Below are 11907 nucleotides of genomic sequence, written 5' to 3'. Positions count from 1 at the left end.
AAGACGCAAGCCTTCTAGCCTCTGTAACCATGAGCCAATAAATTCCTGTTGTTAAGCCAGCCCATTGTATAGTATTTGTTTTAGCAGCCAGGAAACTAAAACACATAGCCAAGAAGACAGGATCTTAAATTTCCAGATATAATGATGTTATATAGTTAATTATATACTAGGAGAGGTTGTACACAGTGAAGATGGTGTTGAGGGCAGAGAGGTTGTCTCCATCTCTTGCATTTCAAGCACAACCTGGCAGTATTAAATTTCTCTTAATAATTTCTCACAATTTTGCCAAAGGACACAGCATTCCAGATTTAGAAAAAGAGTTCTAAGCAAAAATGAACAAACCTACATTTTAAGAGGGACAAAAACTATTGAACTGTATTCATAGAATATATTATCTAGTGTTTATTTTTCATCAGTTCACTGGATAATTATTGGTCAGTGTTAGTGAAGAGGCCATTTTTTTACAGGCCATTATTTAGATTACACGTGGATTATTAGAACTCAAGGATTTCTTTGACAAAATAGATAAAAACACCATTATTTTTATTTACTGATTTTTATTTCTTAGATGACTGTACTACACTATTGTTGCATCTTCATAATTAAACATATTTGAAGGATTTCTAAATGACTTAGTTGGCCTATTGAAGAAGGAAGAATTAGAGAAAGAGTTTTCACTAAATGTACTTTTAAAAAATCAAGTTTATTGCTGGTTCTGCAGCAGCATGTACTTAAAGAAACATTCGTAAATTGCTTCTGAGAGTCTTGAATGGAATAAAATATGGCTTCATATTTCTAAGAAAGCTGACTCTCCTTGTTTTCTTTCAACTCTCTTGTATAAGTAGATACTTAGTTTATGCATAAAACCCTTTCCTATCCTTCACATAGTATGGCATTAACAGCCCCCCACCCCTTTTTTTTAAATCTTCAGAAAGTAATACCAGCATTTGAAGCTGGGAAAAAAAATAGTTCCAGTCTGTAGCTCTTTGGGACTCCCCAGAAACCCTCATTTATACTTTAGGTTTTATCAAGTGAATCTGAGCCCTGTACTCAGGAAAATCGTATCCATGTGGTGAAAAGTGCAGTTAACATGTTAGGTAAGGTGTGATTTTTCAGTCCCAGAAGTTGAGTTAATCCTATGACGACTCCTATTATGTCCTTTAAAGAAAAAGGTGTGATCATTGTCTTCCCTGAAGCTTCTTGGGCCTTATTATTTTTTTTTAAATTCAGTTTTATTGAGATATATTCATACCATACAATCGTCCATGGTGTACAATCAACTGTTCACAGTACCATCATATAGTTGTGCAGGGCCTTATTTTTTGAGGAGTGAGAGAGATCCTGGTTGTCACACTTTTATATTTAGAGTGGCACTGGTTTGAGGGTAGTGTTGTGGGGAAGCTCTGTGTTGTAACTTAAAAAAAGGTAGGGGGGGGATAGGTTTTTTTCCCCAATAATTGCAATTAACACAGAGAGAAATTCTTAATTTTATTTGATTGCGAGCTGTGATATATCTTCCATTGTTGAATTAAATATGATGATGGAAGCATGATTTTGCTCCCTAGCTTTGATTACAGAGAGATCAAGTAGTAGCTACCTCAGAACCTTTATATTACCTGCTAAGTAACTGGGAATTGGTTCTAGTGATTCTATGGAATTTGTAGGGAAACATATCTTGTGTTCTGGACATCAGTGATTCAATTTCATGATCTTCTCAAGCAGTCCATAGGTATAGGTGACATGTAGCATATAAGTGGGTAGGTGCTACTGATGGCAATCAGTGTTCCAAAGAAAAAGAGTCCTTTTTTAATTACCTGTAAAGACAGCAAGTACTCTCATTTCATTTGTTCAGAGATCTAAAATCTTACAATGGACTTCCTTCTTCATCTACTAAGAAGTATAGAATTTCCTCTTTGTTCTTTAACTTGAAATAGCAATTTAATTGCATGGCCACTAGGTCAAATCCAACAACGGCTGATAAGGTTAAGAATATGGAGCATCCCTTCTCCCTCTCTCAAAAGACAAGTGGGAATCTATGTGTTCTACATGAGGAACTCTTAGCAATCAGACTTCATACAGTCATTAAAAACAAACAAACAAACAAGCAAAAAACACCATAGTTTAGAAAAAGAGCTGGGAACTCTGTGTTAAAAGAGCACAGTGACAAAGCCTCAAATAATTCAATTGCTTCTCAGCCACTGCACAAATTCTCCGTAAGAAGAATGATATGCCGGGGGCCTCTGGGAGTCGGAAGGCTTACTCACTCCAAGAAGACTTTAAACACCGCGTCTTTACACCCAAGACCAAATCAAGGGCAAAGGCCCACTCCGGCATCATCCTGGCCTACCTCTATCACCGCATTGACTGGCCTGCACTCTAATTATCTGTTATTGACTCTTTTTCCTATCAGGCTTTCAGCTCTTCAAGGGCAGGGACCCTATTTTGTTCATCTTTGTATGACTAAAACCTGTTCCTTCCAATCCATTCTCCAAAGTGATCTTTCTAAAATCCAAACCTGAGTCTATTACCTTCCTTTGGTCTCTCCCTATTTCTCTCAAGATTATGTGAGAGATGTTTAAGGTCTGGCTTAGCTCTCTAGCTTCACCTCTGACCATTTTCACGCTATGTGCTCTCTTCCAGCCCCATGGAAGTATCTGCAGTTCCCACACTGCCTTGTTCATGTTCTTTCAGCCTACCGGGCCCTGACCCACTCCTGTTCTCTGTCAGGGGCAGATTATCCATCTGCAGTACAGGTGAGTCTCTCCCCCACCAGACTGAGCTGCGTGAAGGGTGAGGACTGAGTTTCTTTCATCACCATGCCTAGCTCAGCGCCTACACCTAAATAAATCTATATGTTGGACAAATGAATTTGTAAAATTTCCGAAGTAGAAAATCATAAATCTGAATGTCTGTAGAGTGGCATCTCTGAGTCAACTGCCCAAAATGAATGTGGCACAGCATTACATCAGGAATTAGATTGTGACTTGTAAGTGATTCAATTCTGCCCAATACTAGAAATTAACCCCCTAAAAATGTTGCATGAAGCAAATTCAAGAATGGTTCACATTGCAAATATAATGTAAAAAGTTTAAAAATATTAGCCTCAATTCCTTTTTTCTTTCTCCCCTTCAAAATCTCTCTCTCTTTCTTTGCTTCTTTTTTATAATTTTGTTCATTAGGCACTCTGCTCTCTGTGTACCTGGGAAAGCAAACTTCTGGTGTCCATCATATCATTTCTGTATTTGCCTGAAATGAACATTACAAGAACACTATGATACTTCAAAACATCAGATTTTTCTTTTTAAGTATAATGTGTTCCAACCTTTTTCTGCCAATGCCACCGCAGCACTGCTTCATGGTATCTTATTCTGGAAAAGGTGACCTGTAGGGAAGTTGAAAAAGTATTCCTGTGTATTCTTGCATGGCTAAAAAGAAGGTAAAAATGAGAAGTCTTAAATTCAGCCCTTACCATGGTATAGAGAGGGATAAAGGTAGATGGCATAACGGCATGAAGAAATCTCTCTATGTTCTTTTGGAGCATGAACCACCACGAGTTGACATGTGCTCGCATCTGCAATAAGGTAAGAGTCTTAAAGAATGCCTCCCACAAAGTCCTTTTTTTCTTTACTACAACTTATTATTACTCTTCATTCCCTTTCATCACAATGACACACACAAAGTAGTCAAATAAATTCCTAATGTAAATAATATAGACATTATCTTGAAAATACACAACACGCAAAACCTGTTAGGGAAGTTTATTTTGCTGAAGGGTTTATATGGGCACTCTTTTCCAGCTAAGTATTTGTTCAACCAGTTCTGTAGACCATCTCTGAGTCCAAGGATTTGACGAATGTCTGTTGCTGCCTGGTTGGTTTTGGATATTGTTTATGGCAACCTGGCATCTACTTTAGGCTAGGTCAGTCTTGGCTTAATTCATATTCAGAATAAATATTGCATTGTAGTTGTAACTGCTCTTAAAGACACAAGCAAGATACAATAATAAAATGTTCCTTCACCACATATAATACAAGTCTGCTCAAGCTGAAGTCCACTTTCTTTCTATCTTAAGGAGAGATGGAAAACAACTAGTCACTCTCTTCCTTAAATTTATCTTGTAATTTTTTTCCATTCAATTATTTAAAAATTACAACCATAACCATTTATTTTGAGCCTTTTATGTACCTGGGCCCCTAATGCATTTAATGTTTTTTTCCCTCAAAGTATTAATCTTTCTGACCATGAATTTCTTTGGTGTGTTATATATATATTTTTCCAGTGTGTAAGGCCCCCAAGGATACACAGTGCTCCTCAAAGTACGCAACTCTTGACATTTGTCATCTTGGTTACCTCCTGGATGTCCCTGAAATGTAGGTGAGATGATGTGTGTAGGTCGCTGTTGCTAGCTATACAGTCACACTCCGCCCATGTCTAAGGCATGCTCTGTGTGTGCGTGTGCGTGTGTGTGTGTTCTTGCTTGTACCTATTCTTATGCAGCAGACATGAGATGGGGCTAGAGCAAAGAAGAATTAAAGAAAAGACATTTGTTAGAATATGAATGAACCATCTCAATTCATAGAGCCAAATCTTCTCACTCACTTCTAGGTAATTGTAGATGGATAGGTCTGAAATTGCATGGGCATCTGGAGTTCTAAATCTTGAGAATTCAGGAAGGCATGCACCTAGAAACCAAAGTAAAAAATAAATCTATTTTTCCAAAATATTCTATGACATTGTGCTGAATTCTAACAGGAAAATTAAATGGTGTATTCTCTACCAATGTTTCTCTCTAACTTCTAAATCTATGGCTAGCCATGCTGTATTCTATGTGAATACTGAGCAATACTCAGAGTGTTTCCTGTTGGGATTAAATAAAACTTCAATAAAGTTAATAAACATGTACTTACTGATTAGTAAAATCATTATTTTCCTTATTTTACAAATGGAAACTAATATATATAAATGACCATAAGTGACCCCAAGTTGCTCTTAGATTTTGCTACTCCTTTTTGTGTTTCATGGCAAAAACTTGTTTCATTGCATTGAAGACACCTTATTACTTGCACCTAGGCTGCTCATTATTCTTGTTGCTCCTAGAGGGCAGGCACCATGATTATTCTGTCTTGAAATCTTTACCTGGTATATGGCTAATATTGAATAAATATCTGATAAATGAATGACTAATTAGTATTATTTTCACAGAGCCAAACAACTCTAGTTTTTAAGGAGACCATTTCCAGAATCCTGGCTTCACCACTTCCCAACTACATGACTTTGGAAAAATTACTTAATTGTCTCTGTCCTCATCTGTAAAATGGGGAAAACAATAGTATCTATGCCCTATATTTTTGTGAGGACCAAATTAGAAAATGCATTTTTAAAAGGCAAGCTACCTCAGAAAGCTAAATGTAGGACTACCATATGACCCACCCGTCCCACTACTAGGTATATATCCAAAAGAATTGAAAGCAGGAACTTGAACAGATGTTTGCACACCAATGGTCATAGTGGCATTATTCACAATTACCAAAAGATGGAAGCAACCCAAGCGTCCATCAGCCAAGAACGGATAAACAAAATGTAGTATATACACACATATTCAACCCTAAAAAGGAATGAAGTTCTGATATATGTGACAAATGGAAGAACCTTGAAGACATCATGTTGAGTGAAATAAATCAGACACAAAAGGATAAATGTTGTATGAACTCCTTGTTCTGAAACAATTAGAATAAGCAAACTCATAGAGTCAGAATCTAGAATATAGGTTTACCAGGGAACGGGGTGGGGATAGGAAATGGGAAGTTGAGGCTTAAAATATACAGGGTTCTTATTTGGAAATGTGTTGATAATGGATGGTGGTGATGGTAGCACAACACTGTGAACACAATTAACAGCACTGCAATATATATTTGAATATGATTAAAAGGGGAAACGTTAGATTGCATATATGGTAACAGAATAAATTTTTTTAAAAAAATCCATGGAACTTCACTACACAAACAGTGATCCCTAAGTTAAACCATGGATTTAAGTGAATAGTACAATTATAAAAAGGTGCTATCATCAATTGTAAGAAATGTTTCACACTAATGCAAGTATTGATGGTGGGGTAATATATGTTATGCATGATTGTTCTGTAAACCCACAATTTCTCTAATTAAAAAAAAAGCAAGATACCCAACACATTACATGCTCAGCAATGTTAGTTATGATTATCATTGTGATAATTGTAATGTTTTATTTTTGTTCTCTAGTAACCACAACCACTGTTGACAGTATGTTCTGATACATGACTCCTTCATTCACCACCACCACTGTCATCACATGAAAACCAATTGCATGAAAGCTTAGAAGAGAGGAAAATGACTCTGGATCCTGAGCATTTGAGTGAGACGACTGAGAAAGAAAGGAATATTTATCTAAGAAAGGGAGAAAACCATAAGAAAACTACTCAGAAACTCTATAATTTCATCAGATCCAGACACCAGTGTCCAATGACTTCCAATAACCCCGTAACATTTATTGTGAAGTTATTCTGTGCCAGATTTTTTTAAAGCTTTACATAAATTATTGGATTTAATCTCCACAATAACTCCCTGAAATAGATGTGTTATCCCAATTTATAAAGTGAAAAAAACTGACGTTTCAGAAAGAGTAATTGACTTGTGTACGACCACAAAGCTAGTAAGTTGGCAAGTCTCTTCTGTCCCTTACCTGAAACAGATTTACATTGAAAGGTAGCCTTTGGAAAGAATGTGATGCCAGGAGTCACAAAATGATTATCCAGCTCTCAGATTACTGTTTGCAATTTTTTACATATACATATGCATATATAAACATAATTATATACAGATACGTACATTCGAGTCCAAATCAGAAAGCTACATACAAAAACTTAAAACTTCAATATTTATAGTACTAATATATTGGCTGAATCAATTTTAATCAAAAGGTAAATGGATGTGTTAGATGCAACTTTTGATAGGACAAAAAGCAAGACAGGGCTGGAGCTTGGATGAGCGTTTCTGAGGGTGTGCAGTGTGGGACCCAGGCAGAGCATGTCACTGAGCTTGAAAAGGGAGAGAAAGGTGCTTATCTCAGCCCAGCTTTGGCACTCCAAAGTTTTTTGTGTGGCTCACTGCATAGACCACCACATACAAACCTTAGAATTAACTATGCTTCCCTCTCTGGGTGCTCAGTTGTCCGATATGGGCAAAAACAGTTAAATATGCTGTTAATAGAGCAATCTACAGTCCTGGAGAGGAATCTGCATCCTGTGTCTGTGACCACTGAGGACCATAAATGGGTCCACAGTTTATCAGCAGGGCTAGCTATCTCCTTTTGAGAAGTTTTACTTACTAAGATCATTATTGAATTTATCCATCAGCTCATCAAGCACCAAGCAGTCTTCAAAGCCCTGAAATAAGAAAAATGGGAAAAAGTAAACTGGGAATAATAAAAACTTCCTAACAAGTTTCAACAGCCCATCCATCAGTGAGTATAATTCACAATTCATAACTCATAATTCAACCAATACACAAAACAGTTTAGTAGTCTCACTTGGAATTGAATTATTATTGTAAAAGTCCATCAACTGCATGCTTGATGATTTTGTTCTTGCCCATTGATTACACTGATTTGGAATTTGAGCAAAATTTTAAATTGCTGTTGTTTTCTGATGGATTCTACTGCTCTACCATGAGTTTTAGAATGATATTTAAACTACTCAGATTTTAAAGATTCACATTTAGAGTGATTTAATGCTAGGATGGAACTCCCATATTAATTTAGTTCCTTTAATTCAATATTAAAGTAATTTCCCAATATCAAGAAGTCCATAAATTTAGTAAGGTACTATGAAAGATGCATTGGGGAATAAGAAAAGCAAAAGCTGTTTCCTGCTTTCTTGGAATTCAAATTATAGTTTTAGAGACAATGTAAAAATATGTAAAAAGCAAAAAATTTAAAATCAATTATAGAGATTAAATCTGAAGCAAATAATGATTTTACTTGATGAATAAATTATACAGACTATTAATGCTATAGGAATTTAGAGATACTAGATCGAGTGGAAAGTTGTAAATTGTGTATTTAAATTAACTCGTTTACTCCTCACAATTCCTCTGAGATAATGAGGAAGCAAAGACTAGTAAATTATGCAGGAATATATTCTACTAAGTCCTGGAGTCAGGCATTGAAGCTAGAAAGTCTAACACCAGAGCTTGGGTGCTTACTTACAATATTACTTGGTGTGTTCTTATGTTTTTATAAAAACAAAAATGTTTACCATTGCTTTGTGGCAAATATAACTGATTAGACTCAGAAGCTATTTATACTTGGAATATCTCCCAATCATCAAACAATAGATGACCAATGTTTATAAAGTTATTACTTATCATATACACATACACACACATACATGAAACCACTGTTTATGATAGGTAATTATTTCAGAATCCCTGGAAATTATTGTTCAGTATTTGGATTCCATTTCATTTCTGAAATTTTTTTCTATCCATAAGAGTAAAATTTCTATGAAGGGTATTAGTAGTCAACATCCAGCATGTTTCATCATTTTATTTATTCCTGTCAATCGTGTTTTCCTTTCCCTTGGACAGAAAGAAAATGTTGAGGAAAAACAGATAATTTTGGAATCCTTTTTTTTTTTTTTTTTTTGAGGTTGACATTATACATTTGTGCATGATCTCTAGAAAAAAAATACCAAAAAATTGTCTTAAATGGCTGATAGTCAAGTCTCCAAATTTCAAGCTATTGATACATTTCTATCTGAACAGAATATTATGCTTTATGCTTTTTTCTAGGTTGGACTACTAGATTAAGCATCTTGACTGTGAAGTTAGTGATCAGTCTAATTAAATAGCAGGTATAATTGATGAATTGATTGTTTTCTCAGGAATTATTTGGGGATAGCCTTGGGCATGTTTTATTTAAGACTTTTTATTTGAGTCACTCAGAAAATTTTCATGCACTTACTTAGGGAAAAAGAACTCACCGCATTCATTCCTTGTCCAAAAAAGGGCACTATGGCATGAGCTGCATCTCCTATCAGCACACAGTGTGAATTCAAGTGAAAAGAAGAGCACTTTACAGATACCATGGGCTGGGCAGGCAACAGAAAGAAATCTTGCATCAGGGCTTGCCTTCAGAGGAAAATAATCAGAATGTAAAGATGTTAAATTGGATATTAGCTATTGCTTTGAATTCCTTCCAATTTACTGACTTTATACTCATGTGATTATATATTTTTAAAAATACACAAGTGTCAGGAAGAAAATAGGAAAGAGAGAAACTGAAGTTTCTTCTAATTCTAAAATTCCATTGTTCTAATTCTCTTCTTCATTTGCAACTATTTTAATCACATCCAAAAAGGCCAAGTTTGGTTGAATTTGAATAACTTTAAATATTTCTGTCATAAGCATTTCCTTATCATGAACATAGGTCATGGAAAATCAAGATAATATTATGCATTTGATTAAACCAGGAAAAAAAAAAAACAAATTTAAAGTGAATATGAATTGATATGTATTTGGTAATGGACAATTGTAATCAGACTAGTGTTTGTCAAGCATTACTGGTGTTTTGTGGAAACTATAAGTAGGGAAACAGTACATACCTTCAAGGATCTTAAATCTGGTTTGAGAGGCAAGAAATAGCCATGGAGCAATTTTAAAAAGTATATAAGGGCTAAATTTTGCTGTGCTGATAGTGCTTGCTCTACAAGGTCAAAGAGGGAGAGATCAATGCAGAACAAATCTGTCTATAGGAAAGGCCAAGAACTGACAACTTAAAATATATCTGCCATGGGCCAGGCAGAGTGCTATCAGTTTTACATAATTAGCTCATTTAACCTTCACAACTACCCTAAAAGATACATATTCTGATGCACATTCTAAAGATGAAAAGGCTGAGACTCAAAGAAGTAAGGGGCAAATGCAATATAAAATCTTGCTCTTTCTGAGGCACTGTGCTGTTTCCATGAAGATGTCATTGGAGGTGGAAAGTGATGCAGGATTCCAGGAGGAAGGGACAGTGGGAGCAGACGCACCGAGGAGACTGAGTGACAAAGCCCACATGGAAGACGATGTTGAGATGGGCCAGGGGACCACTGGGTCATATCGCAGACAGCTAATATTTGGTGAGGACTTCCTAGGTGGCAGGCCCTGTGGCTAAGTGTTCAGAGGCGTGATCTCATTTAGTCCTTTCAACAATTCCCTGAGGGAGGTACTAACGCATATCTTGAAACTTACTCTCCCATTAGAGGAATGGCATCTGGAAAGTACTTCTGGAAGAAATCCAGCACATCCCTACCAGTTAAGAGTTTTTCAAAATCTTCAAATGGCATGAACAAAGTACACGTGAAAGATTTGTTCTGTGAGGGGGAAAAGAAATAATGTGAGAGAGAATAAGGGGTGGGCACTGCCAGCACTAAAGATTGATCCCTCAGTAGCAATGCTTGTGGCTGTGACCAGGCAGCATCTGGAAAGCATTCTTGCTTTCTTCTCTCACTCCCCAAGCAAAAGCTCTGCCAGTCCCTGTAGTACTCCCCAGCTTTCATTGTAATTAGGAGAATTTCAAAACTGTGGACTCCAGCCATTTCACCAAGCAAGGGCTACATTCCTTAGATTATTAATAAGTGGCTTGGATTTGATTTCTCCTCCTTTATTTTCTCTACTGTTTCCTTTTAAGGCGGTATTAATAGGCACTGGATCCAGGGCAGATAAAGCAAGAGAAAGAAAAAGACCATCCAGAGAAATCAATAGCTATAGAGCATAACAGAAAATTCTCTAGGGTCTAATGAAAGAAAGGCCATACTCTTTCTGATTATGTACATTCCAATGCCCACAGACCTTAAAGGCTAGGACCATTTCCTAATATATAACCTTAATCTCCCTGGCTGTATGTAGGAGCCATTTCCTCTTATACTGTCTTTGGTGGAGATGACAGAATCAGACACCTCCACACATAAACTAATTCATCAAATTTTTAGATATAACCACTAAGTAGATTAAACAATCAAGAAATTATCTAGGTATACACATACTAAACACAAAAGCAAACAAAGTAAAACACTATAGATGCAAAGTTAGAATTGATAAGAAATTTTATACTACCGTATTAGGAAGTGCAATCATCATAAAGGTATTTCTAGGCCAAATATGGAGATAATTAGGTTCCATGGCATACTGCAGAGAAAAACGATTATATATTTTGTTAATGGATTAATATAGAACATACATAAAACTGACTCTATTTATGTTAAATTTTTCCCATGGCAATTTAAATTAGTATCACGTGCAGGGCGATATGCGCATCTATTATTAAAGTAGAAGTTGTCTTAGAAAATATCTGTTTTCTGTCATTATAAACTCAGTTTTAGGTAGCTTTTTGATATCAGGTATAATTTAAGATTTGAAAATGTGTAAGAAGGTATTCTGTGTGTGTGTGTGTGCATGTACATATCTCTGTGTATATGTGCATGTGTGTACACATATATAAGTCATTTTTATATTTTACTTTATATCTTACCTTATTTGGAGACCTATCAGAACTGGACAGGAAAGTCTTAGGTTTAAATTTCAAAAGCCAAGCAAACATTTCCCCCAAAAGTCTCTTATTATTTGTTTCTTACAATATAAATAGTGGAGAGCAGTCTTTTTTCTTTTAGTGACTCCTCTTCAATGCAATAAAAACCTGAGGAAGTATTGATTGCTTGGACAGATCAATTGACCTAAATCCCCATTCCCTTGAGATTCCCAGAAGATATTCTATACACAAGAAAACTATTTCTAGTTTGTATTGCTTTCCACAAATATTTAGAGAGCTTTCCATATGTAAATCTTACGTAGTAAGAAGAACACAGGAAAAACAGCATGGCCATGTAGC

General features: G+C 35.9%; 1 protein-coding gene across 3 annotated transcripts in view; it reads right to left on the bottom strand.

Annotated features, from left to right (window-relative positions):
• The window catches only part of KMO (kynurenine 3-monooxygenase), a 91796-nt gene that overhangs the window by 41825 nt on the left and 38064 nt on the right, over positions 1-11907 (bottom strand). For 2 of the 3 annotated variants that reach the window (XR_005214608.1, XM_037822036.1), the window contains exons 8-14: positions 11136-11207; positions 10272-10393; positions 9017-9164; positions 7363-7420; positions 4600-4682; positions 3470-3571; positions 3323-3382 (exon numbers count right to left, since the gene is read on the bottom strand). Coding sequence is in view for 2 of the 3 variants with exons in the window: in XM_037822036.1 (XP_037677964.1) it covers positions 3323-3382; positions 3470-3571; positions 4600-4682; positions 7363-7420; positions 9017-9164; positions 10272-10393; positions 11136-11207 (645 nt within the window). In the remaining variant the exon portion in view is untranslated. Of the gene's footprint in view, positions 1-1475; positions 1815-3322; positions 3383-3469; positions 3572-4599; positions 4683-7362; positions 7421-9016; positions 9165-10271; positions 10394-11135; positions 11208-11907 lie in introns of those variants that run through there. The other variant, XM_037822032.1, reaches the window with a different exon arrangement.

The sequence above is a fragment of the Choloepus didactylus genome, chromosome 2 (assembly GCF_015220235.1).
Source record: "Choloepus didactylus isolate mChoDid1 chromosome 2, mChoDid1.pri, whole genome shotgun sequence".
Taxonomy (NCBI): Eukaryota; Metazoa; Chordata; class Mammalia; order Pilosa; family Megalonychidae; genus Choloepus; species Choloepus didactylus.
The sequence above is the reverse complement of the archived record's forward strand: the minus strand, read 5'-3'. Positions and strand labels throughout refer to the sequence as shown.